Source organism: Oryzias latipes, chromosome 22, assembly GCF_053564925.1.
Source record: "Oryzias latipes strain Hd-rR chromosome 22, Olatipes_Hd-rR_3.1".
Classification (NCBI taxonomy): Eukaryota; Metazoa; Chordata; class Actinopteri; order Beloniformes; family Adrianichthyidae; genus Oryzias; species Oryzias latipes.
In genome coordinates this window covers 7,291,841-7,318,568 of record NC_136258.1, presented here as the reverse complement: position 1 = coordinate 7,318,568, position 26,728 = coordinate 7,291,841, and the positions used below count along the sequence as shown (strand labels likewise).

Here is a 26,728-nt window from a genome sequence, read left to right as displayed (position 1 = left end):
TATGTATATAATTCAACAGCTGTCTGTTTGGATCCACATAAATGTGTGAGTGTAGATTTGTGCAGACAATGGTTGTATGTGTGTATTGAAGTTTTTTCAGGAGTGTGGGAGTCATTTTGTTATATTATATATGACATAAAAACCCTTGGTCTCAAGCAATTTTTGTTGTCTATTTTGATATTTGCTCTCTTTGTCTGAACTTGACTAAACTAAACCAACCTAACAATAATCTAATCATAACAAATAGAGTTTAGTTTCAAATACAGAAAGGGTTTATACAAATCACCGCTTGTCCAAGGAGAGCAGTATAAAACACCTACCGTCAAAACGAATGCTGGATAAACGAAGAGGCCCTCAGTTTTAGTCTGTCTCACTGCATGAAGCTCAATGCGCCCCTGGGAAATGAACCCTGGTTTCCCATGGGCAAATCCTGCACCTAGCCAACTGAGCTGCTATTCAACCAACCATTTTCGAAACCCACTTATTCCTATTTAGGATCACAAGGTTTCTTGAGTCTATCCAGCTACTCTGGACATTTCTCTAGTCCATCTCCGGACACAGAGACACAGGTCTTGCTGTGTTCATTGCAAAGAAGTTAATTTTTCTTCATGGATGATACAGGTGACCAATTGAATCTATCAAAGGATTTTCTATGTAATCCCAATGCTGAGCAACCAATGCGTAGGAAAAGTCACAGCCCTTCAAACTGATCCAGACTGAAGCACGATGACCTGCTGTGACCGCTTTGGATCTGAAAGGACAGAAAAGAGAACTACAGACACTTGACAAAAACTAGTCAGTGACTGTAACACAGATGCAAATCCTGATTGGATTGAAAAGTTGTGGTGGGAAAAATGCTCATAAGTAACTGGCCAAAACTCTGAACTATAACTAATTTAAAGAATTGGTCAGCACGGGGGCGCAGTGGTTAGCGCTCTTCCCTCACAGCAAGAAGGCCCCTGGTTCAAGTCCCGGCTGGGGGACCTTTCTGTGTGGAGTTTGCATGTTCTCCCCGTGAATGCATGGGTTCTCTCCGGCTTCCTCCCACCATTCAAAAACATGCTTCATAGGTTAATTGGCAACTCTAAATTGTCCATAGGTGTGAGTGTGAGAGTGAATGGGTTTGTGATTGTGGACATTCTACCCTGCGACAGACTGGCGACCTGTCCAGGGCATCCCCTACCTTCGCCCACAAGTGGCGGGGATAGGCTCCAGCAGCCGCGTGACCCCGAAAGGGATTAAATGGAATAGAAAATGAATGAATGAATGAATGGCCAGCATCTGAGAAAATGGTGCTGTAACTATCGACTACAAGACGTACTAAGCTGCTGTGACTAGAGGTTATTGCTGCTGAAAGAACATCTACAAGTAGATCTTTGTACAGACAGGTTTTCCTCTCTTTTTTTCCACTGGAAAAAGGTATTTTATTGACTTCCTGCATTTGCTTAGGAACGGTTAAGTGATATCTACGGTGGAAAAAACAGCAAAAACAGACCCAGAGGGAGCACTAAGTGAGCAAAAAAGTACATGAAGAACAAGTCAAAGTTTGCTTTCTGGTGAAAGCCACTCAGCTGCAGAGGAAGCAGAGATAAAGGCAGTGGATGAAAGCGGAGCAGTGTGTGGCCTTTTTACGCCGGCATCAGAGGGAGGTGTGGGAGGCTGTGGGATGAGGTGGGGGCTGCAACAAACCGGCGTAAAGGGCTAATTACTGAACGTATTTAAAAAATACCTTGTGCTGCTCTGCCTGGCCAGTTTAGATAAGTCTCCAGAGAGGTGTTGTGTGTGTGTGTGTGTGGGGGGGGGGGTTCTTGAATACCACAAAACAAAAGCATCTGCTAAGGAACGCTAACACACAGCCTCTGAAGAGGTCCACGACGGAAGACGCTCAGGCACAGAAATTAATTTGGTTAAACAGCGTGCCAAAGAAGGAGAAAGAAAGGATGATGGAGTTTTCCAGGTGTCTTGTTTTCAGCCCCTTAATTTTCAGTGCAGGACAAAAAAATCAAGTGAACATCTGTGCTGTTTGTTTTTTGAGGATTTACTGTCTAGTTTCTCTTAAAAACAACCACAGAGGATTGCAGCGCTCATGAACACTCACAACAGAGTCAAGGCAATCATAGTAGCTGGATTTCCGTTGACTTGGAAACGGAGGCAGTAGGATTTGAGAGAATAAATTTGCCTAACGGAAACACGACAATCTTGAAAAAATTGACATTCACGGAAAGTAATTGTGCTAGGAGGAGTATGGAGTTAATTCAGTCTCAATAATCAGAAATGCACACAACCGGTTTCACAAATGCACACGCTCCGATTCACAAATGTCATTTTATGCAAACGTGAAAAATAAATTCGGAAATACACACCCTGTGTTTCACAAACACACAGATTGTGTTTCACAAATGCACACTAAATGTTTTACAAATGCACAATAAGTGTTTCTCACAAATGTGCACACTGTTTTTCACAAAAACATTTTAGAAATTCACAATAAATGTATCAGAAATGCACAGTAAGTGCTTCACAAACATGATTTTTAGGTACACATGTGATGTGAACTCACAGATCATTCGAATTGCAGAATGTGCATTCAAAATCCCGTTCTCGTTTGTGAATCTCCCCGTGTGTGTGAGAGATTTTTCTACGGTGAATATTGAGACTCATCTGACGGAGCGGGTCAACTAATGTCACCATTGGCTAGTGAATCTGTCAATCAAACTCATCGGGAAAGCAGGCGGGTTCGCTTTTAGCCAATCGTATGGCCCCTTACACTTTCTCTACGCTTTCTGCGGTTGGCAAAAGCCCCGCCCATATTTGATTCTGTACCAGTCGGTCGTTAGCGTGTTAGCCTTAGCATGGCTTGTCGGTTTATTGCCTTCGGTTGTCAAAAATTACTGGCTTGTGCAACTTTTCAGTGGACCTGGAAGCAAGGCAACAGTGGTTGAATGCAGTTGACATAGAATCCATCGAACTCTGTACTGGTCATGAGATTTACAATGAACGTTTCACTCGGGATTGTTTGTACGTTATTCTCTTAGCTTTCATGCTAGCGTCATTTCAACACTCAGACACGGTTTTGATCATATGAAGGTGGAGGAGAAAAATCTTCAACTTCCACAGGTTTTGTGGAGAAACTGGCATCACTTTGCTCCGTACCACGCAGTGGGACTACATTACCTCAAGTTCATCTCACTGTCAATCACAGATACCCAATACACATCCCCTGCTCAGCCCGAAGTCACTTTGCTTGACCTTAATTTTATTATTTTTTAATAACTCAAATGTCATTGATTTTATATTGTAACCATATACATATACACCTCTTGGCCAGGTTACCCTTGCAAAAAAGATCCTCATCTCTCTGGGTTTTATAGCTGGTTAAATACTACACAACAAAAGATGGTCATAGAACAACAAAGTGCAAACATTCACCCTTTATTGCAGATTAAAATTCAGAGAAAACATGGACAGATTAAAACATCAAAATTTAAGCAAATGTGGGATCTCTACTGATTTGAATTTTATTTAAACTGGAACTAATTTTCATAACTTCCTTACATACAATGAAGTCCCTTGAACAATACAGCAGTATTGATTTGAACTTTGTCTTCCTCCCCTCAGTCTCTCTTCTTCTGTATGTAATTATGTCGCCTAAATTAAGTTCTAAACACACTGGACAGTAAAGATGTAGGTCCACTCCCAAACGGTCTGAATTCCACAATGGATTGATGTCGTCTTGCAGTTCCAACATTTGTGGACCCAAAAGAGGACTGTCCCATACCAGGACATTGATCCCAGGATGAGGTTCAGTCATGGATCCACTCTCCTCACATTCAATCTCTGGAACCAGCATACCCTGACAAAAAAAAAAAAAAAAAAGATACCGTTTATGAACAGCACTGTTTTTTTTAATGTTTTAGATTATGTAGGAACAGTGACAGACTAATAATGACTTATATTGTTTCTAGCAGGCAGACCTCATATCTCCATAACTGTTTATAATTTGCAAATAAGTGAACCTTAACAAAGTAGTGACATTAGTACATCTGATGGCTCATAAGGCCATGCATTGTGATGCATTTTGAACTTGCAGATGTGCTATTCTTCCTACAAACAAACAATTTAGGGAAATTGTTTGCACCACACAACAATAATCCTTTTCATTCATTTTCGATGAAAATTCACTGTAGTCATTGTGATTTCATGATACTCTTCTTGATACTTTCCACTTTAGTCAAACTGCACACAAATCAGTTGTCCAGTACAGTGAGATTAAATAAAGCATTTACCCGGGGATCAGAAACAGGGTTCTGGGTCAAGCCCAACTGCCACAGCTGATTTGGTGTCATGCTTTGCTCCGTCCTGATTGGATGGCTGTCCCACGCGTCACTAAAGACATCCAAACTGGCCTGAATGCGTGGTAGAAAAATGTAATGGCAGCAGAATACGTGATGTGACTGATATTGAGCAAGTCTTGGTCCTCAAGAGAGTGCAGGATGTTGTAATATAAACCAGTAACACTCACGAAGACATCACACCAGAGGAGCTCAATCCTGTATTTGGAAAAAAGCAAAAAGAAATATTATATTGTCAGATTTATTTTTAATACATCATTCACTTTTATGTATCAGGGCTCCAGACTAACTTTTTTCACTAGGAGCATAGTGGCCCCTAACTGAAAATTTTAGGGGCGCAACCAGAAAATTTAGGGGCGCATACCGTAAATCAACATGCTAACCAAATCTACTAATTTCCACTGTATTACAAATAAATACTTTAATAATAGATGCAGAAATTACAATGTGCTGTTTCTAATTCAGTGTCATATTTTATTCTGCACTTTTGAAGATGCAATATGAAGGTAAACTGACAGCACCATCGCTGTCACGACAGTACAACTAAGTAAAAATAGTAAAAAAAATACCATACTTTTAGAATAAAAAAAAAGTTTTTAGTAACAAGTGATTACCGTAGTAACCTTTCGTAATTTCACAGTTTCAAACAATACTTATATGTATGTAAATATTAGAGGATGGAAATTCATGTTGGTGACACCAAATAGGTTCAGCCAAGATGCACAATAAGCGTGTTTGAGATCACCCAGATGGACGCAACACTGCACAGATCACCTGGTGTGTGACGTATATTTTTGTTTTTGCTCCAACATCACCTGTCAATCAAAACAAAAATATCACGAGAAAGGGGTGAGAGCAAGACACCAATCAGAGCGAACGCAGCTGGAAATTTAGTATTGAACTGACTAAAAGCTGCCCTACAGACTAAAAAACAATGCATTATGGGACATGCGTCCTGATGGGTTTTTTGTAGTTCACTGATCAATTAAAATAATTTAAAATACCAACTGATTAAAAAAAGGCTACATCCATTACAAAACATTAAAATAATTATAAAAGATGTAATATCACAGCTCATACTTAGGGGGAGAGGCATATTAAAACGAAATTGAATGTTAAGGACAACTCCTAATTCCTGGTCTCTTTCAGTCTCGCTGCAGCTTCGATTTCATGCGAGTTTGAGACCCCTGCTGTACACTCTGTCACTGGTACACTAGCTGCAGGTCGGAAGAACGAATCAATAGTTTGCTTGCTCATAGCTCAGACGCACATATCAGGTTGTGATGATATTTGTCTCCGTTTCCTTCCCACGGATGTTTACGCGCGCTCGATTATCTCTAGGCCCCGCCCCTCCACATATTTTAGCCACTTGCAGTGACTTTCCCTATTCTTCTCACACGCATTGGCCGCCTCAGGCATCACTCAATGAAACGCGAGTGTGTGCTCGCGTGTGCTCCAGTCTCATGAGTATTCGCGCGAGTGTGTGTGTCTGCCTGCGTGCGTGTGCGCTCGCGTCTCATTGATGATTTCATATCTCATTTCATCGATCATTGACGTGCTCCTTTCATGTTTAATGTATAAAAAATACGGAGGGTGGAGGAGGCAAATTTACTGGTAGCACATGTGCGACTGGGTGTAAAATTCAGTCGCACACTCTCAAATTTTGGTCGCAAAATGCGACCAAATGGACGCAGTCTGGAGCCCTGTGTATATATTAAAGCTTCTAAAACTAGGTTCAACTCACCGTTGATTGTGTGTACACTTTTCCCACAATGAAGCCGTTTGTGTCAGTTGTACGTACTGTGAGCATTAACTCGGCTATGCCCACATTTCTCCTCCGTGATCTCCTCTCACCCTGACAATAACATGAAAATCATGTCTCAAACACATAATTACAAATGCATCGGCAATACGGTACACATCAGTTTAAAATGTAATGTTCTTATGTATGATGCCAATAAGTAGAATTTCTAGGTTAAAAAAATTGCAGGAGTGGGTTACATGTATCACTGGGGAAAAAAATGAGGTGAGAGAGACTGTTAAGGGGGGGTAAAATGTTATTCATGAGGGGAAAGAGTTTTAGAGTTGCCTTTGTTTATGGAGAGGAGTCTAAAAAAATATAATTTTATTTTTGTACAAATAACCAAGTACTTATACTGCCTGATATGTGAATAAAAGATTTCTTTATGAATGACATGAATACCTCAGAGGAAAGCCATAAACGTTCACAGCGTCACTGAAGAAGGCCAAGTGGGTGTCTGCACAGTTGTTGTCTGCTATCTTCAGGTACAGGATACATGGAATACAAGTACAAATACTTTCAACAGACAGATATTTACAGGGGCAAAAATGCTAAATTCCCAATTGACAGGTAAAATAGTAATACAACAGGATGATAAAATATGAAATAGAATAGAATAGAAGGGTATTTAATAATCCCTGAGGAAATTTTTTTAAAATGGCCATCTTAAAAAAACACATAAACACACATGCATTACAAATAGAAATATCACAAAATAAAAAGATTGATAAAAAAAGGTAAATAATTGGAAAATCAGTGGGTAAAATTAAAAGAAATTACTTGTAAGATGCCTTCCAGAGAGTTGTATTGCCTGATGGCACGAGGAACAAAAGATTGTCACGCTGTCACGCTTCAGTAATTCCTAGAGAATAAATAAAAACACAACAAACATGGATTAGATAATTTATGAGTTTGATTGACAGATTCACTAGCCAATGGTGAGATTAGTCGACCCGCTCCGTCAGATGAGTCTCAATATTCACCGTAGAAAAATCTCTCACACACACGGGGAGATTCACAAACGAGAACGGGATTTTGAATGCACATTCTGCAATTCGAATGATCTGTGAGTTCACATCACATGTGTGCCTAAAAATCACGTTTGTGAAGCACTTACTGTGTATTTCTGATACATTTATTGTGAATTTCTAAAATGTTTTTGTGAAAAACAGTGTGCACATTTGTGAGAAACACTTATTGTGCATTTGTAAAACATTTAGTGTGCATGTGTGAAACACAATCTGTGTGTTTGTGAAACACAGGGTGTGTATTTCCGAATTTATTTTTCACGTTTGCATAAAATGACATTTGTGAATCGGAGCGTGTGTATTTGTAAAACCGGTTGTGTGCATTTCTGATTATTGAGACTGAATTAACTCCATAGAGGAGGTGGTTTTAAAGCGTATCCAAATTGACATATTTTCGCAAACTGCAATAGAAACACTTTTTTTCAAATTAAACGAGTCACATGACAATAACCGATGGCGATGCGCTTCTTGGTAGGAACTGGCGGCCTTGGGCGCTGCACAGTGGCGCCACCAGAGGTCCCACAGCGTCACACAGCTCATCAGAAGTTGAGCGTGTCATGTGGAATTGTTGGATCCACAGCTCCTCTGGAAAATCCCCAACCACCATTTCCCAGAATAAATGAATCCGTAGCCCCTCCCACATTTAAGGAGCTCGCCGCTCCATGGCCTGAAAAAGACGCCGACGTCTCCTTTGATAGATTATGATGATGAGCGCTAGAGCTGTGGCAGAAATGTGAATGGATCTGCTGTCAATCAAAGTATTTCTGAATGACTGATGGCGTTAGTCGCTTTGTGTTTATTCGTATAATAAGGAATTCATGGAAACAGTGTAATTGTGTTTTTTTCAGCATTTCTAGAATTGCGATAAAGTTTTGCACATTTGTGTGATGGAAACACAGATAAGTGACACCTCCCCTAAATGGCACATTCATGTGTAGTATCTCTCCTTCTCCCGTCTGCATTTGAGTTGCTGCTGGAGCTTCAAAATGAGATGGAGCGGAACCAAAGAGCGGCTTCCAGCTGCTGCAGTGGCAGCCAAGTCTCGCTAAGGCCTCAGAAGCTGCTGCTGTGTCTCGTTCCTTCCTCTGGATACAGATGTATTGAGTTTATTAGGCACATTCCTCATTTTTCTATTCTAAAGACACAGGTAAAAAATATATTCAGCCTCAGGCAAAATCACACTCACACGCATTGAAGCAAAGTAAGCCTTGGAAACAGCCTGAGCCTGCCAAGGCCAAAATAACAGTTTAATCTTTTTTTATACATGGGATCAACGTGCAAAATTAGCCAAGTGTGACATTGCGCCGCCTAATGCTGCACTCCAACTTGTCAGTATTTTCATTCCCATTTCTCAGCTGTCTGTGTCAGCTGAATATAAATGATGTTCTTATCCCTTGAGTTTAAAAACAGAATGTAATGATGCTTGTAGTGACTACTTTTTGTCTCATCTTGCATCACCTTCCTATATCACACAAGACTAAAGCAGAAAGCAAGGTCTCACTGAGGGACGAGCTGTCTTCTGTCACTCCGGCACAGGAAAAATGGGATCAGCTCTTCTCCCAAACTGTCCATTGAGTTTTTGAAGGATCACAGATAGGATCTCCTATCAGCGTCAAACAAATCCGCTTATAATTAGGAAAACCATTGATCTGACCATCTTTAGGACAGATGGGCTTTGGGTTTTACAGTTTTTGCATCATCAACAGATGGCAAACATGTTGGGTTTTTAAATGACAGCCCCCATTTGCTGGTCTCTGCGATGAATATTGATCAACTATGGGGGCTTTTCTTTATTCACCGTTTAAACTCGCATCTCAAGATAAAACATTTTGGTCTGGCAGCTTCTGTTGTTGACATGTTATTACTGGTATTGATGCTGCTAATTCCTGTCATTTGTGGGCTTTTTCGCGAGTTTCATTATCTCTGAAATTGGTGTCGGAAAGCCTTCACAAGCAGGAGGGACGCTGGAGTCCATGGAACGGGAGACAGAGCACACATCTACTGTCAAATAAGGGACTTTTGACGTTTCCCTTTTCTGTGTCAAAGGTCACGCGACAAATAACGAGCACTTTGGGAAGAACGTACCTCTAGCCAAACTTGATGTGACGGAAAAGATTATCCCAGAGAGGTGAAGAGAAGAAAACAAAGCAGTAACCTGCCTAGTCATTGAAGTTGCTTGGAGGAAACATTTATTTGTTAAAATGTGTTTTTACTCTCAACGGGGCCAAAAAGATGCTCAGCCTTTGAGGCCGGATCTATTTTCTGCCCGTTGTTGCTGCTGCAGGTCTGACGGCGAGTTGGTCTCCTCTCGAGTCCATTCCTCTGTCAGGTCCCGGCTGCAGGACTGCATGTGGGCTGGTGGCTCCGTTTTTTATTGACTATGAAATGATACAAATTGAATTTGCAATAATATATTCGTCAAATGGAAACATGACCATTTCGAAAAAACTTCCAAGACCAAAATAAAACAAAAAGGATTTTGTGCTTGGAGGAGGTGGTTTTTGAGGCATTTTGAATTTGAAATACTTCACAAAACTGCAATGGAAACGCTTTCTTTTTAATTAAAATAAGTCACGTGACCAACAACCAGATCCCACTGGTGGCCTTGGGCGCCACCAGAGGTCCTACAACGTCACTCAGCTCATCAGAAGTTGAGCGTTTCATGTGGAATTGTTAGAATATTTTTGGATATCTCTAGAATTTTGATACATTTTTGCACATTTGTGTAACGGAAACACAACTAGAGGGGGATCCACTCAGATGGAAATGTGCGTAGAGGAGTTTTGCACACAAGCAGGAACACGCAAACAAACTTCATTTGAACCTTTTCGAGGCCAAACATGCAGGAATACACATTCATGCGTCTTTTATTGATTGTGCTCAGATTTTCAGATGCCCTGTTTTTGACCACACTAGTCGGAAGAACAAACAAAAAAACACAACAAAGACCAAATCTCCAGAAATGACCTTTTTTTCCCCTTCAGTTTCAGGGTGCAAACACATTTTTAGTTCTTGCCAACATCTTTAAATCCACTTCATTTCTACGCCTGCATGGCAAGCGGTCCAAAAATGTTATTCTTCACTGGTCGGTACTTTTGTTTTTAAAAAGCACGAGGACACGGCAGCACCAGTGAGTCTTCTGTGCTTTGGTTTGTACAAAAAAACTGATTGAGCAATGTCCTTCCCCGATAGCCCACAACAAATCTGTTTGTTGCCACAGTGGGGAAAGATTTCTTCTCCTTTGTTCCTTTTTTGATGTAAAGATGCAGCTGTCACCCTGGTGCAGCTTGTTAGCTCAGAAGTGTATTCAGCCGAGCAGCCACCTCTCCGCATGCGTGTGCACGTTCCAAGATAAGAAATCCTTCACAGGTCCCACTTTCTTTGGTCAGATGGCTACTGGCTGGATTTTATTTTATGCTTTTTGGTCGTTTCGTGAATAAAAAACAGAGCAAGTTTCCTGAGACGGTCAACCGAGCTGGACTTTAGGGAAGAGAAGGTTAAGTTGCCTCAGGTGTTGCTTAAATGAGCTCAGCCATCCACAAGCTCAGGTAAAAACGTTGGTATGCGGTGAGGATGCTTGCCAGATGAAAGTGGCAGGAAGAGGGAACTCTGGGGATGTGCGCTTTGTTATTCCAGCAACCAAGAAAGGTTCTGAAAACGAGCAGTGGTTGGCTTGTATGGGAAGCTTTTCAACTGTTCATTAAAAAAGTTCTTCCAGTAAATAAACATCTGAACAACATGCTTAAAGGGCAAGTGGCGGAAAACCATGAATGTCAAGTTCTGCATTAAGATCAGACAGAAAATCACAGAAAATGAGGGCAATTATTCAACCGCGTCACATGTTGGAGAATGGGCGTCATCCAGAAACAAGCTCAGGAGGCGTGCGTGGAGGAAATAGAGATTGATAGCCCTCTTCCGTGAGTGCAGGCAGTGGAAGCCGTCTTTGCACGCTCCATTCAACCAGTCCATGTCTACAGGGTCTTAAACAGATGCAGAGTTTCCTGTTCCGGCATGAGCTACACTGAAGTTACAGTGGCGCCCAGAGGCGTGCGGGCCTTTATGCCACGTCCCTCACTGCCGGTGTGACAGTCTGCCTGACCCGCTGGTATGGAAGGTACACCTGAGAGAGATGAAGCCCAGAATGAATGTGTAAAATGGGTCAGAGCTGAATATCATTACTGCCATGTGAATTCTTCCTGTGTGTCTGTTTTCATGAGAGATGAGCCGTGATGAATCGGTGTGTGAAACCGTGGCGTTCTCCAGTGGCATGCCCACTTGAGGCATTAAACTCAACTCTGTGGAGAATAAAGATGGAATGACTAAACACACTCGCACTGAAAAGTTCCCCCTGCCATGGCCCAGTTTCCTGTCCAGATTTGGAATTCTTAAACAACAGAGCAAGTCATCTGTATGCAGGCACCTCGGTGGCTTCCTCTATATCCTTAGCCTGCGTCGAGGCAAAGCTGTGAATATTGGAGGAGGCGAGCAGCAGCAGATGCGCACAGTGTTTACAGCGGGGAAGCTGGTCTCCGTGTGGATGAGTTGCGGATAAACAGGAGATATTGGTATTAGAGAGTCAGAGTTGTCGGACTGCCTGTGGCTACAGGAGTGCTCTGTCCATCAAACCTTTCTCAACAAGAGTCTCGACTTGAAACCCAAATGCTGCACGCTCTGCACACATGCAGGACAGTTCCACAATTGTAGAAAGGAAGGAAGAATCTGTGTTTTCAAAACGCCATTGCTTGACCAGGATTTAGCAGACTTTAACAAGAATCCCTTTTTTTGTTGTTTTTGTTTTCCACAGTCTGTCCCAAAACCCATTGCCCTTGAGCCATGCTTTGGCAACAAAGCGGCGGTGCTCTCCATCTTCGTTCGGTTACCCAGAGGCTCGGGGGGCATCCCTCCTCCAGGACAGTCTGGTAAGACACTGCCGCCCTCCTCTTCTTCTCCTTATCCCCTTTTCTTTGGTGTAACAGATCAAAGGTGGAGCAGACCGGTGACCCGTCGTCCTTCCTCTTCCTCCCCTTCCACTGCAGCGTATAGATGTATTCTAGCCGGAAGCACTTCAGTGTCAAAGATTGAAAAGAGCTGCCTCCATCATTCAGTCTTAAGAGGTGGTATCATAATGAGGGATTGCATCTGCTGCTCAGGCTGATCCCAGAAAAGTCTCAAACTATTTGTTTTTAATCAAAGTAAATGTTCAAATGAATAAGTGGAATAGTTGACATTTTGTTTGATAACCTTTCAGTAAGCTATCTTAGATGACCCCATCCTTGCATTGACGTGTTCTCCCTACCATGGCAAAGGTGGAGAAAGGTGGAAAGATTTCATGTAATCCATGGACACCAGTGAAGATCACAAATCATTGAAGAAAAAAGGTTCAGAGCACTGTCTAGTGGGTCTAGATGACCCAACTCCCAATGTTAAAGTGTCTAGGATAGCACAAGGGTTACTGAAAGGTTATCAAACCAAACGTCAACTATTCCACTAATTCATTTGAACATTTACTTTGATTAAAAAACAAATAGTTTGAGACTTTTCTGGGATCAGCCTGAGCAACAGATGCAATCCCTCATTATGATACCACCTCCTAAGACTGAACGATGGAGGCAGCTCATCCGCTCTCAGCGCCCATTCCTCCTTTTTCAGTAATCTTGTTCTATCCAGACCTTCTGGACAGAAACCAGTGTTATTCCTGTGATCAGAGGACGTGTGTGTTGTTCTGCCCTCTTGACCCATGTGGTTGTGTGTGTGTGTGTGTGTGTGTGTGCGCGTGTGCAGGTCTGGCGGTGGCCAGCGCCCTGGTGGACGTCTCTCAGCAGATGTGCGTCAACTTCAAGGAGAAGCCTGGAGGTCTGAGGAGCCGCAAGCAGCAGCCGGCTGCTCAGCCGTCCACCTGCATCTGAGCAGTGCCTCCCGACACCCCAACACCCGAAGCTCTGTCACCCCTCTCCCCTTGGCCCCCTCCTTTAAAGACTTCTGCCTGCCTAATGCCGGCAGGGAGAGGTGCATGCTGGGATGTAGGACTGGAAAATTCATGTAGTGGACTGAATCCTCAGCAAACTTTCTCTCCTCGCACTGCGGCTTGAGGGGGGGGCACTCAAATTGATGTGGAAAGAGGAGGAAGAGGAAGGGGGAGGAAACAGGAGGAGCTGCCTCCTTCCTTCCACCTTGAACATGTTTTACATTTGTCGGCGCCGCCTCGTTGGAGCCGAGGCGGCCGCGGCTCGCTGCTAGAGAGATCCACGAGACTCTGCAACCTCCTATTTAAGTTATTGTGGTTCGTTTTGTATTTGAAGGACGGAGCAAACTGGACGCGCTCAGCTGCACACACTTCCAGAAGGAAACCTTCCAGGCTCCTGTATCCATTTGTAGCCCGCTTCCACCTGCTGTCATGTTCACGGCTCACTGCAGAGGAATGCTGGGAAGTCGGGTCTGGGAGCGCTGTTAAAGTTTACCCCTCCAGCCGTCGTCTCCCACCTCTGCCAGGCTGCTCAGCCCCCTAACCCCCCAGCCTTTGTGAGGCTGCAGCGGAGCACAAAGCATCCGGGTTTCCTGCGTGCAGGTTTCCACACACAGTGAGTGACTGGGCTGGCTCTGGGAGGCATCCCTGGGTTTTTGACGCCTAGATTGTTCAGGTCTCCGTTCCGAGTTCCGGTTCAGGAATCCATCACTACTGATCCCACTTCCTCTCATGAAGTATCGCTGGGAATCTGATCCTCCTGCTCCCTCCCTCCCCCTCCTCGGCTCCGTGCAGCCGGACGCTCATCCCGTTTGCGCAGACTTAGCCATGCAGTCACAGCAGAGCTGCAGCATTTAAAGGCCGACCCGTCAATATCAGAGGTCGACGGCGAGGAGCCGCAATCAGACCTTCATCGACTGTTTGCTTTGCAGCACTGAGGAGGGGCTTTAAAAGCACCTACACCGGGGCAATTGAGGAGTCCCGTTTGTGGTTAAATGGGACTCCTCAATTGGTGGCATTTGATGGAAAACTTCACAGATGGCCTTTTTTTTGAGCCGTCTTTGTTGTCGTCCAGCTTTTCCGTGCTTTTGTGAGCTCTTCTTCCCCCTTTTCATGTCTGCATGCTCTCTCCAGCTGAAATCACGGCTCCGCTTTTCCATTTTTCTGTCATCGATGGAAAAAAACCCAACAAAAGCCAACACAAAGACGCCGCTCTGAGATGTGGGTAATTATCAGTGAGGCAGATCTCTTTTCTTCCTCAGAGGGAACTCACGCGAGTCCACATTTCCCTCCTGCTGGGCCTTCGCTGAAGATGGTCGCCGCTGCTCCTCCCTCAGGAGGAAGACTCGGCCTTCTGCCCCGACCGAAGAGTCGTTGGGTTTCACCTGTGAGGTCTAAAAGTGCTCCCCGTCTGGGTAGAGGGGGCGTTTCAGAGCAGGGAAAGGTCAGAGCTGAGGCTTGAGCAGCGCTGACATTCAGTAATTATAGAGCTGCATGCGTTCACAGCTTGACTCAACAGACGTCACGCCATTAAGAAGTACTTTCCCATCACAGCGAAGCACTTAGTTTTAGCACAAAGTGTGTTTGGATTCTGATTTTAAGGCTTTGAAACAAGAAAGTGGTAACTTTTCTTGGACTTGTGCTCAGTTTTCCTAGAAAAGATTTTTCATTTATCTGATTTCTCTTTTGAAAACTGAGCCTCCTGCATATTTCCTCTCATTTTCTTTTTAATTCTTTTATGGTTTGGGCTCTGCCGCTGAGGTGAGCAGCAGCTTTTACTTTCCTCTCACTTGGGCAGGTGCCCGTATAGAAACGGTAAAAGCCTCTCCGCCTGGCTGGATTTCATCTCCGTGAAGCAACCCAGTCTGCTCACGTTTCGTCTTCAGAACCTCCCGACCTAAATCTGGAGATGACGAAGCTCTTTTCCAGTTTTTATTTATGAATTGTGAAACACTGTGTGCTTGTGACAGCAGTCCTAGCAGAACCACCTGGGATCGTGTCCTAGAACCCAAACAGAGAGTAGAGGTCTCTTGTTGTGAGACCTTGTCGGTTCTGTGATTTGGATCTCTAAAATGAATGTATGGATCGGTCCCAGCAGTCCGGTTCGGCAGGTGTGGACCGGTCCTGGCTGCGATGATGTCCAGTTTGTGCTGCTGATGGCCCCCTTTTCAGGTCGTTCCACTGCTCCGCCCCCCACGCCGGCGCTTTTCCCCTCAGGACGCAATGGGCAGACTGTGATGGAGAGTCCAGTCGCACCTGTTAGGGACGGGTTCACACCTGGATGGCAGACGAGGTCAAATGAAGTCAAGACGCTGATGTCATGACCTCATCCATGCTGAACCTAACACTGCTGGTGGTTCCGAAGGAGGTTCTGTGGGACGCCTGGGTTCCAGAACCGTCAATCCAATGAACCTGCTGAAGCTCTTTCATTTATCGGCACATTGCTGTGGTCTTTATTTCTGCTCCTTTACTGGTGAAATCATCAACAGCAAACTCCTGTGATGCTCTGCAGACACTTTTGAACCCAAACTGAACCTTTTCTGCAACGGAGGCTGAAGCTTTTCTTCCCCCGTTTTTGAGAACCAGCTCTGAAAAAAGGAAAGGAGAGTTCTTTTTGTAAACCTACTTTTATAACAAAATTCTTTCATTTGAAAAACACATCACTGTTACCCTCTGTTTGGAGTCAAAAGAACATTTTTGGATCCTGCTCCTTAGTTCCAATTATTAGCCACAGGTTGGGTTTTGGTATCCATAAATGAGAAAATTCCAAACTAAGAGCACAAAACAAACCCAGGACTCTTCAAAGTCTGATCCTTCGACCGGATCTCCTCGCTCCGATGCATTAAGTCCAGCCCGTCTTGTCTCCAAACCTGAACTTTGCTGTCCTCCTGTTGCACCAGCGGACTCCAGGGTCCCAGAGTTCAGATTTTCCGGATGGTTGCCGCCTGCCGCCGTTTGGAGTGTGAAGTGGCCCTGAGCGGCACAAAATATTGACCGGAGTGGACGCCTGCGCAGGGAAAGGCTGACGCTCTGTCAGCTCCCTGAAACGTCTCAATCTGCTTTCCAAGCCTGGAGCTTCGCTGCATTCGACTTTCCATCGGCCTTACTTCAGCTGTTAACTGCTAGAACCATGCATATTTATAATTGTGATGAGTTTCTTGGAACGTCTCTAAGTTTCCCCGTTCATGTAGATGGTTTTGTCTGCATTTGTGCGTATTTGAAAAGGCTTCAGAATAAGGTCACTGCGTTTTCTGCTTCCTTCTTTGTATAACGGCATTATATATATATATATAAATATATATGAATATATATATAGTGAGGAAGTAGAGTGCTCATTTGTATAATTTAGCAGTTGCTGCTCTTTGTTTTGTAAAAAATGGAAAGTATTGTGAATGACTTTTGAATGGTTTTAAAAATTGTTTCTTGCAAACCTCTAGACTTTTAAAAATGTGAAAAACGACATTAAATGAATTTTGTATGTATGAAGGCAGAACAAGAATTCCTGCAGGCTGAAGAACACTACATGTAAAACTTGACCATAGAGGCTTACTGACCTTGTAATTACTGATGTAAATTAAAAAAAAGTTCAGAGCATTTTGTCTATTATTAAAAGTGAAAATGCAGACCGTGCTGTCCCGTCTCACTAACTGCCGCTTGTGTTGATCTGTGGACGCTCTTTTGAACCCGCTGATAGCAGAGCGCCGCTTTGCTGGGAAGCACACTCGACCTTCCAGAACTGTCCGGTTTCTGCTACTTCAGTGCAGAGAGGATGGTATGAATTATCTTCAGATGAGGTGCTTTTATGTCATTTTTTAAATCCTCGTCTTTATTATTCAGACTTCCTGCAGAGGTTTCAACACAAAAACAAAAGTCCACTTCAGCAGTTATTTTCTGCTCCTTCAAATCTGAAATATATTTCCACAATAACGTTGCCTCAGCACCTAAAACTGTGATTTGTCCTTGGTCAGGTTAAACTTCAAAGGCTGACAAAGGGCTTGAAACTGGTGGTTGCTTCGTCTTTATGGTCTTAAAATCCAAAACAAGTTTTTCCCACGAGTTCACAACGGTTTCTTTGTTCACAAAAACAGTCTGAATGCCGATGTGATCCAGAATCCATGTGTCAGTATTCCCATCGTTTGTACGACGGAGTATTAGGGCCACCAAAAAAAAAAAAAATTAGAGCCACCAAAAAAAAAAAAAGTAAAATTACGAGATTTTATCTCGTAAATTTAGGAGATAAAAACTCGTAAATTTACGACTTTTTATCTCATAAATTTACGACTTAAAATCTCATAAATTTACGAGAAAAAAGTCGTAGATTAAGGAAAAAACACCGAAGTTGTCCGTTTATCGGAACCTAGCTTGAAGATGAAGTACGTGGAGCCTTTTGTGAAGCTTCATTTCCGGATTATTATAGGTGTAAAACAAAGAGATTCTGAACCTTTTGGCGACTCAAAATCAGATTATTTTCCGTGTAGCAGTCTTTCCGGGGTTCAGTGTCAGTAAAGCGGAGTTTAATATGTAAAATAAGGAGCTCAGAGACACGTTTGGGTGTAGAGGATCGCTGCAGCCTTTATTCTCCTTTTCATTCACATTTTCTGAAGTTCATTTGTCTCATTACGTCATGAACCTGTCATCCCAACACCAATGCGGAAGTAAACAGTGTTACATACTGTTTAATGTCTCTTTCCCTGCACAAACTCCACTGTAGACAATGTCTGTTTTACCCTTGTCCAGGGGACCTTTTAATAAACTCCTTGCTTCGACATTACAAGTACACAGCCTTCACTTCCGGTGTTACACTCTCAACTCCCCGGTCGGAACCCAAAACTAAACAAGCAATTCCTATTGCTACATCCCTTTTCTTTTAAAAAATTAAATAACTCAGATTCTAACAGTATCCAACTTAAATATTCACATTTTTCAGGTTCTTCAAAATAAAGTTATTTTCTACCAAAATAAAATTATTTTCTCCCAAATAAAATTACATTCTTTTTTAATAACCATACATTCTGTTCTAATGGCTTTCTTCATTCCAAATAATATAACATTCTTTCTCCTTCTCTTTTTTTTTTTTTTTCTAAGAAAGTCTCTATAAACAAATAATAACATATTAACTGCAAACATAGTCTTTCAGGTATCCTGGCTGGTGAACAACACGTCCTGACTTGGTGGTGGTATTTTGTAGGTCTCCTTGTCTTGGGCCTGAGTTTAGCCTAACAGGTTTTGGTGTTGATGGTATTTTTAAGTCGACCTCCACAGCTCTTCTCAGATGTCGACGGTTCCTCCGCAGGACTCGGCCATTGTCCATCTCCACCTCATAGGATCGGTCTCCAAGTGTTTTGCACACTCTCGCCTTGTCCCATAAGCCATGTGGTTCGAAAGGTTGAACTCTGACTGAGTCTCCTGGGTTCAAATTGTCCATGTCTCTTGCTGTGCGGTTGTAATATTTAGATTGTCTCTCCCTGTTCTTCGTCAGTCCTTGGTTGTTCTTTGTTACTTTTGGTTGTAAAAGACTGTCACTCATTGGAATAAGTGTTCTTGTTCTCCTGCTTAAAAGTCTCTGTGCTGGACTTGTGTCCAAGCCTTGTGTTGGAGTGTTTCTGTGATCTAATAAGGCCAAATATGGATCCTGTCCAGCCAGTTTGGCTTTTCTCATGAGTCTTTTTGCTGTTTTGACTGCAGACTCTGCCTTGCCATTGCTCTGAGGGTAACCAGGTGATGATGTCTTATGTTTAAAGTCCCATTTCTGGCTAAAGCTGGCAAACTCTGTTGAGCTGTACTGTGGCCCATTGTCAGAAAAAACAACTTCTGGTATTCCCTGACGTGCGAAATGAGCTTTCAGTTTCCTAATCACAGTACTTGACTTAGTATCTGGTAGGTGATCAATCTCCCAGAAATTGGAATAGTAATCCACTGTAATTAGGTACTCTCTACCGTCAAAGTTGAACAAGTCTGTCCCAACTTTGGTCCATGGTCTGTCGGTCAGCTCATGTGGTCTTAGTGTCTCTTTTTGTTGTTTAGCGTCCACTTTTCTGCATATATCACATTTTGCGATATATTTTTTGATGTGGTCATTCATACCGTGCCAATAAATGCAGTCTCTGGCTCTTCTGAGGCATCCCTCTGTGCCGATATGTGTTGAGTGGATCCGCTGGGTTATTTCCGCCTGCAGCGCGTCTGGAATCACCACTCTTTCTCCTTTGAAGACCAGTCCATCCTGTGTACTCAGCTCGTCCTGCATAGATTGGAATTGGGTTATTTCTGTCGGCACCTCCTTTTTACAAGCTGGCCATCCCTTTTGTATTGTTTCTATCAGAATTTGTAGTTTATGGTCATTTTTTGTTCCTGTTCGTATTTTTTCCATGCTCTCCGTTGAGACAGGTACATACTCTACCATGTTGACACATTCTGTCTCCAACTCTGTCTGACTTTTGTTGTTGCTTTCTTGTAGGTAGGCTCTGCTCAAGGTATCGGCTAGCAGCATGTCTCGGCCTGGAACATAGGTTATGTTTATCTCATATTTCTGTAGTCTCAATAACATCCTTTGCAGTCTCTTAGGCGCTTGCATCAGTGGTTTTTTGAAAATGTTTTCGAGCGGCTTATGATCTGACTGCACTCTAACAAGACGACCGTATGTGTATTGGTGGAATTTTTCCATGCCAAATACAATGGCTAAGCACTCCTTTTCAATTTGTGCATAACCTCTTTCTGTGAGCGTTAATGCACGACTTGCAAATGCCACTGGCTTACCTTTTTGAGTCAGAGCAGCACCTAACCCCGTCTCACTGGCATCACACTGCAGTGTCAACTCCTCTTCTGGGCTGTAATATTTTAAAACTGGGACTTGTGTTATTTTTTCTTTCAGTCTTTTAAATGCATCTTCTTGCACATCTGACCATTCCCACAGGCTGTCTTTGTGAGTAAGTTGTCTCAGAGGTTCACAGTCATCTGATAAATGTTTGTAAAATTTTGCCAAATAGTTGATCATTCCTACCAGTCTCTGCACACCTTTAACATCCGTCGGTGCTGGCATCTCTTTGATTGCTCTCACCTTTTCCGGGTCAGCTCTCAGACCATCGGCTGTGAGCAGATGTCCAATGTATGGAACTTCTCTTCTCCTTAGTTTGAGTTTCTCCGCATTCAGTTTTATGTTTTTCTCTCTGCATCTTTCTAGAAAAAGTCTCAGGTTTCTGTCATGATCTTTCTCCGCTTCCTCAGTTGTATCACCTTTTCCTGTGATCAGAATATCATCAGCGATGACGTATGTGCCAGGTAGGTTCTCCAATGCCTGCATCAGTCTGCGCTGAAAAACCTCTGGAGCTGGGCTGATCCCCATCGGCATCCTCAGCCAACGAAAACGACCAAATGGTGTTGCGAATGTTGTGAGCTGACTTGACTCCTCCGTGAGCTTTACATGCCAGAATCCATGTTTCACGTCACATACTGTGAAGACCTTAGCTTTTGACACATCTGGTAGTATGTCATCTATTGTCGGTAGTGGAAAATGACTTCGCTTTAACGCTTTGTTAAGCGGTCTTGGGTCAATACAGATTCTGGGTCTGCCATTCGGTTTCTGCACAGTCACCATACCACTGATCCATTCTGTACTGTGTTCCACAGGTGTTATGATCCGTCTGTCTTCAAGACTTTTCAGTTCTTCCTTCAGTGGTTTCATCATTGACACCGGGACTCTGCGTTTCGGCAGTTTAACAGGCTGCACTGTTGGGTCTATTTCCAGCTCATATTCACCTTTTAAGCATCCCTCTCCTGTAAATACATCTTGAAATTCTGTTTTTATCTCCTCCAACAACCAGGTATTTTCTTCTGCAGGTGCTTTTGTCACTGAGCTGTCCAAAGCGTAGATGTTGTCATATTTGACTTGTATTAGCTTCATTGCTTCACTTGCTGATCTTCCAAGTAGAGGTGTTTTGCAGTCCTCTCCTACCACTTGGAACTCTACTTTGTATTTTTTATTGTTTTTTGGATTAACCATTTTGACTTTACATTTTCCTAATGGACACAACTTTGACTTGTTGTACATCACTAGCACCTTATCCGTGTGCTCCATTTTTACGTTCGGGTTCAACAGGTTAATGGGAATGACGTTGCATGTTGCACCACAGTCGATCTGAAACTGTACCAGGCTGTTGTCAATCATCATGCCTGCAAAAAGCTGTTCCTTCTTTTTCCCGACTCCTTCATCAAACTGGTTCACTTCTTCAGCAGTTTGTGTTATGGCTGTGACTGTCAGTATGTCCTCACCTGAGTCTGAATCTTGCTCTGTCACTGTGTGGACCGTTTTTCTTTTTTCTCTCGGAGTGTTTTCCTTCCTGACGGTTTTACTCCTGCATGTTATGGCAAAATGATTTTCTCTGCCACACTTTTTACAGTTTTTTCCATATGCTGGGCATTTTGATTTGATTCTTTCATGTGTTCTTCCACAATATCTGCAGGAAATCCCTCTCTCTTGACTTTTCTTCTCTTTTTGTCTTATTACATGTAACTCTTCTAATGTCTGTCCTGTTATGGTTTTGTTGTATTCTCTTGAAATCTCCATTGCTCTGCATATATCCAGACATTTGTCTAATGTGAGATTCTCTTCTCTGAGCAGCCGTTCTCTCCAACTGGAGCTGCTTGTCCCACAGACAATCCTGTCTCTGATCAATGAGTCTCTTAATTGTCCAAAGTTGCAGGTACTTGCTAGCATTCTCAGGTCTGTAACATATTTATCAATATTTTCTCACAGAGCCTGATTGCGTGCAAAAAATCTGTATCTTTCAACTGTTTCATTAACTTTGGGATTACAGTGTTCATCTATTTTAGCCATCAGACCACTCACTGTTACTCTTGACTCAGCTCCGATGAGCGTTCCACAGAGCTCTCTTCCTCGTTCCCCGATGAGATAGTAAAACAGCTTCACTCTTGCCTTTTCCTCCGTGTCTGGCAGAGCTAGTTCCATGTAGAGTGTAAACTCTTCTTTCCATGTTTTCCATGCTTTCGGAAGGTTTGCTGCGTCCATACTCCATTGTGCAGGTGGTTTTAATCCATCCATCTTTTACACTTTCTGTCGTGCTGCTGTCTTCGGCGTCTGTCCTGCTGCTTCAAGCTGTTAGCACCCACGCGGCTAACTAGCTTAGCCTAGCTTAACGGGACGGTCCGCTCCGCTTCTTCTTCACTCACGCACCGGGTGTGTCGTTCGAAGCACCGCTGCCACCATGTTTAATGTCTCTTTCCCTGCACAAACTCCACTGTAGACAATGTCTGTTTTACCCTTGTCCAGGGGACCTTTTAATAAACTCCTTGCTTCGACATTACAAGTACACAGCCTTCACTTCCGGTGTTACACTCTCAACTCCCCGGTCGGAACCCAAAACTAAACAAGCAATTCCTATTGCTACACATACGCCCCCTTCTGCAGATGAAATGTCCCGTTTCAGCATAAAACAATAAAGAGGAATGAAAATAGTGTTTTATATTAGCTTTGGAACGTTGAAAATGCCAAAAAAAAGTGCTCCTCCTTTTGTGTGACGGAAGCGTCACACAGACGTAGAGTCTTGTCTTTGGTGGAGGAAGAAAGGATTCAAGCAAACAGCTGCAGGGACACCGACGACGGATTCATCGGGCTGCAGAGATCCTGCTAACCAACCATCAATAAATAAAACTTTAATGAATCGGAAATCAAACAAATGACCTTCCAGACATTTGGAACGTTATCAATAAGCATTCAGCTCACCTGTTCAACAAAGTTTAGTCGGTCTGCTCTGCTGCTGCACGGCGTTCACCTGCTGCTCTGCATGCTAACTTCCACTGGAATCTCCTAAAATTACGACTTTTTTTCTCCTAAATTTACGAGTTTTTATCTCCTAAATGTATGAGTTTTTATCTCCTAAATTTACGAGATAAAATCTCGTAATTTTTTTTTTTTTTTTTTGGTGGCTCTAATTTTTTTTTTTTTTTTGGTGGCCCTAATACTCCCAGTGATGAAAGTCTTCCGGGAATTCCCGGAAATCCGGGTTTTTGAGCAAACCGAACGTACTTTCCGGGAAATAAAGACCTGGGGCCTCATTTATAAAACTTTGCGTAGGATTTGCGTCAGAGGTGGCGTACGGATGAAACATAGGACGTGCGTACGCACAGAAATATTCGGATTTATTAAACCGTGCGCACGCACATCCTACGCATCTTTCCCTTTATAAATCACAACCGATTCTAAATGCAGCGCAGCTTTTTGCGGCTACATGACACGCCTATAGTTGCCCATAAATAGTCCGTGAAACGCCCACAAATTAATATTCATGGCTTGCTAAATCATGGCAAACAGAGAGGAAATCAAAAAAACGTAACTTCACTCAATGTGAAGTAGAAGTTATCGTTGGCGAGGTGGAAAAGAGGAGAAGAATGTTGTTTGGAGGGCACAGTGTGGGCATTACTAATGCCAAAAAGGCACGTGAGCGGCAAACGGTGGCAGACGCCGTAAATGCTGTAGCCTCACAACCTCGGACCGTGGCCGAAATAAAAAAGAAATGAAAGAAATGATCGGACATCAAAGTCGAGGCAAAAAAACGTCTAGCGCTGCATCGGCAGAGTGTGTCCGCCGGGTGGGGGGGGGGGGGGGGGACGGGGGGGACGCCGACGCGCCAGGGTCAGGCTGACACAGGAAAGAGAAATAATTCAAATGAATGCAGTCAAGTCACATGTATGCAGGCTACACAATTACAGATTATTAATATAGAACAATTTTATTTTAGTTGCTGGGTGTTCCAGCGGGGCCAGTGGTTACGATGCTGCAGCTGAGCAGCCGTCTGGACCCAGCGTCTCCACGGCACGCGGCTCTCAACCCTCCAGCAGTGGACGTGTCCTCACTGATGCAGTCCTTGAAATGCAGAGGGAAGTCAGTAGTTCAATCAGAGAGGTGGCCAAGGAGTTGGGCGAACTCAAGACTGACTGAAATAAACTGCACGATGAGGGAATTCTTAAATAAATAATATTTTCCACACCTCTTTTTCTTTATAAGCGACGCATCACTTCCAAACGCCGGCGCACAGCAGCAGCAAATGGCTCAAATGCGTGGGGATGGGGTTCAGGGTCGGGGCCAACACAGCAATCAGCGCCAGGGGGTAGAGGCACGTTTTTAAGCTGTGCCACATTGTGTAGCACAGCACATGCCAGCACGATTTGGCACACACTGTCACTTTCACGTGTTTCTTCCATCTGCGGACGGTGTCACCATTTCTCATTTCACCCGTTTTTGTGCGTACGCCTGGGTCAGAGCTTGCGTGGAGGACCGCACATTTTCCCGTCAAGTTTGCTTTTTATAAATCTCAACTATTGCGTAGAGAGTGGCGTACGCCTTCTTTTGTGCGTACGCAACGTTTATAAATGAGGCCCCAGATCTCTAGGGACAAATCGCTTTCCGGATTAGAAAATGGTCTGAAATCAGCTAATTTTAGCTTTATTTTCTATATTTCTCCGCAGATCGCTTCCTCTATGGTCGTGGCCATCTCTCGTCTTCCGGGCCTAATTGACCAATGACGGGACGTTTTAGTTGCTTTCGGATGCGTCGATGGGTCTGATTGGCTCTGTCTGCACCACGTGGTCAGCGTGACTTGCTTCCCTAGAGACCAAAACTGGCGGACCCACGCTAAACTTTCACAAACACATCTGAAGAGTTTGCGATCAAATTTGTGTTAAAATAATGGCAGGCATCGTCATTATTGAGCGTGGTCACGACCTCAGTTGTGAGAAGACGATAAAAAACAAATTGAAGTGGTCTTGGCTGGAAAAAAAAAGATTTTTAAGGTAGTGTAGGTCAAATACTTTTTTGTGTAAAATAATCTCAAAACCACATTTTGAAATAATTTCAATTTTAGTTTTGAGTTTCAGTTTTTATTTTGAATACATTTCTCTAATTTATTTTTATTTCCTAATTACCATGATTTAGTTCAGTATAGTTGACATTAATTATAAGTATTTGATGGTTTGGACCCGCACTCCCTTAAAAAATAATGTTTACAATGTTTAGTTTAGTTTGTATGTTTGTTTTGATATTTCCCAGATTACTTAGTATTGGTGTTAAAGAATTGATGTATTATGTTATAGAATTATAGTTTAAAGCAGATCCCATATTTTGATGTAATTATAGTTTGAGAAAACAGTGCAAGTGGATGTTGTACATCAGTCATTTCTAAAGCAGAAATAATGTATAAATAACTGAGGTATTTTCATAGAATATCATAGTTACTGGTGTTCTTTTTGCCATTTGGGGCTTTGATGTTACTATATTTTAGCAATTGTATGTTTTGCAGCTTTAAGGAAAAGCGTAGATTGTAGGATTGTGTTACTTTGAGCAATTTTCCAAATTCTTTTTTAGGACCAGCAAGTCCTTAATGGAGAGTCAAACTAGGGGTTTGAATGACAAATCACGATGCTCCAATTAGTCTTAGTTTCTTGATAAAGAAGTGAATAACTAGCTGCCAGAATGCACCAGAATGCATCTAAGACCACGTATTTTTCCAAAATTTCGCTCTGTGCCCGCCATATCGCTCAAAGAAAAGTTCAGGGATTTTTTCCTTGCCTGACTTTCATCACTGTACTCCGTCGTACGTTTGAGATTAGCTATGTAAAAAAAAAAAAAAACAATTCAGCGACAAAACTAAACAGGAACATGACAGTGTTCTAGGGCAGTGTTTTTCAACCTTTTTTGAGCCACGGCACACTTAAACCTTGACAAAAATCCCGCGGCACACCAGCATCCAAAAAAAAGAAAAGCAGTAATTCATGATGAAATTCATGGTCTGTATTGATCGACAGCCCCCCCCCCCCCCCCCCCCGCAATCTCACGTGCATTTTGTGATAATTGTGGCCGAAAAAGCAGGAAGTTGCGGCTGTTTTTTCTAAGACATGAAATAAAAGTTAAATTAGAAAATTTAGAAACTGTTTGTTTATTCGTTGAGGTTTCTAGACATTTCACGCGGACAACGCGGGGACACTGGCCCTTTAAGCCAATGCATCATGGGAGATGTAGTGTGAAAACTGCCCAAAAAGGGCAGAAAGACTCGCGTCTGTGAGCTTCATTGTTTTGTTCACGGTCTGACACGGTCTGACACCGGACTCTGTGGAAAGCTACACCGCTAAAGACGAGCTTTAGCTGGTATTTATGTTAGAACTGAGCGACTTTATGAGCAGAATTGAGAACAAGGAAGTGAAGACATTAACCACTTCTGATTGGTCAGACTGATGACATGTGATTAAGCCTTCAACAATGATTGGCGGAGACAGTTAAAGGGGCGGGACTTTTCCGCAAACCGCTATAGCTGCAGGTAAATACCGTCATTCTTATCAAAATGTCTTTAATAGAATCAAATAAACACAAAGAAAAAGTAATTTTAAGATCTTTTATATTCCTAACTACTCAGTGTTTTATCAGGGCCTGTTTGGATGAACAAAGAGCTGATTTCCTGGAGATGGAAAATGTTTTTAGATCAGTGAATGATTAATGAGGGCAATTTCCCACGGCACACTTGACCATCTCTGGTTGAAAAACACTGTTCTAGGGATCAGCTTGAATCAAAAGAACAGTAGT

The 26,728-nt window shown here is 42.9% G+C and overlaps 1 protein-coding gene and 1 long non-coding RNA gene across 5 annotated transcripts in view; one reads left to right on the top strand and one right to left on the bottom strand.

Annotated features, from left to right (window-relative positions):
• The window catches only part of atrn (attractin), a 145,311-nt gene extending 128,543 nt beyond the window's left edge, over positions 1-16,768 (top strand). For all 3 annotated transcript variants that reach the window (XM_023951773.2, XM_023951772.2, XM_023951771.2), the window contains exons 28-29: positions 11,986-12,100; positions 12,963-16,768. In XM_023951773.2, coding sequence (XP_023807541.1) covers positions 11,986-12,100; positions 12,963-13,087 — 240 coding nt within the window. In that variant the 3' untranslated portion in view covers positions 13,088-16,768. The remainder of the gene's footprint in view (positions 1-11,985; positions 12,101-12,962) is intronic.
• LOC144989070 (uncharacterized) lies at positions 3,715-7,015 on the bottom strand. 2 transcript variants are annotated; one of them, XR_013653219.1, is made up of 6 exons: positions 6,934-7,015; positions 6,556-6,632; positions 6,097-6,207; positions 4,523-4,550; positions 4,287-4,406; positions 3,715-3,853 (listed from the first exon to the last, which is right to left on the bottom strand). It is a non-coding gene; the product is annotated as an uncharacterized LOC144989070 (long non-coding RNA). The 2 variants fall into 2 exon arrangements; XR_013653218.1 differs by lacking the exon at positions 6,934-7,015 and having other exon boundaries at positions 6,556-6,661.
• Positions 16,769-26,728: the final 9,960 nt, after the last annotated feature.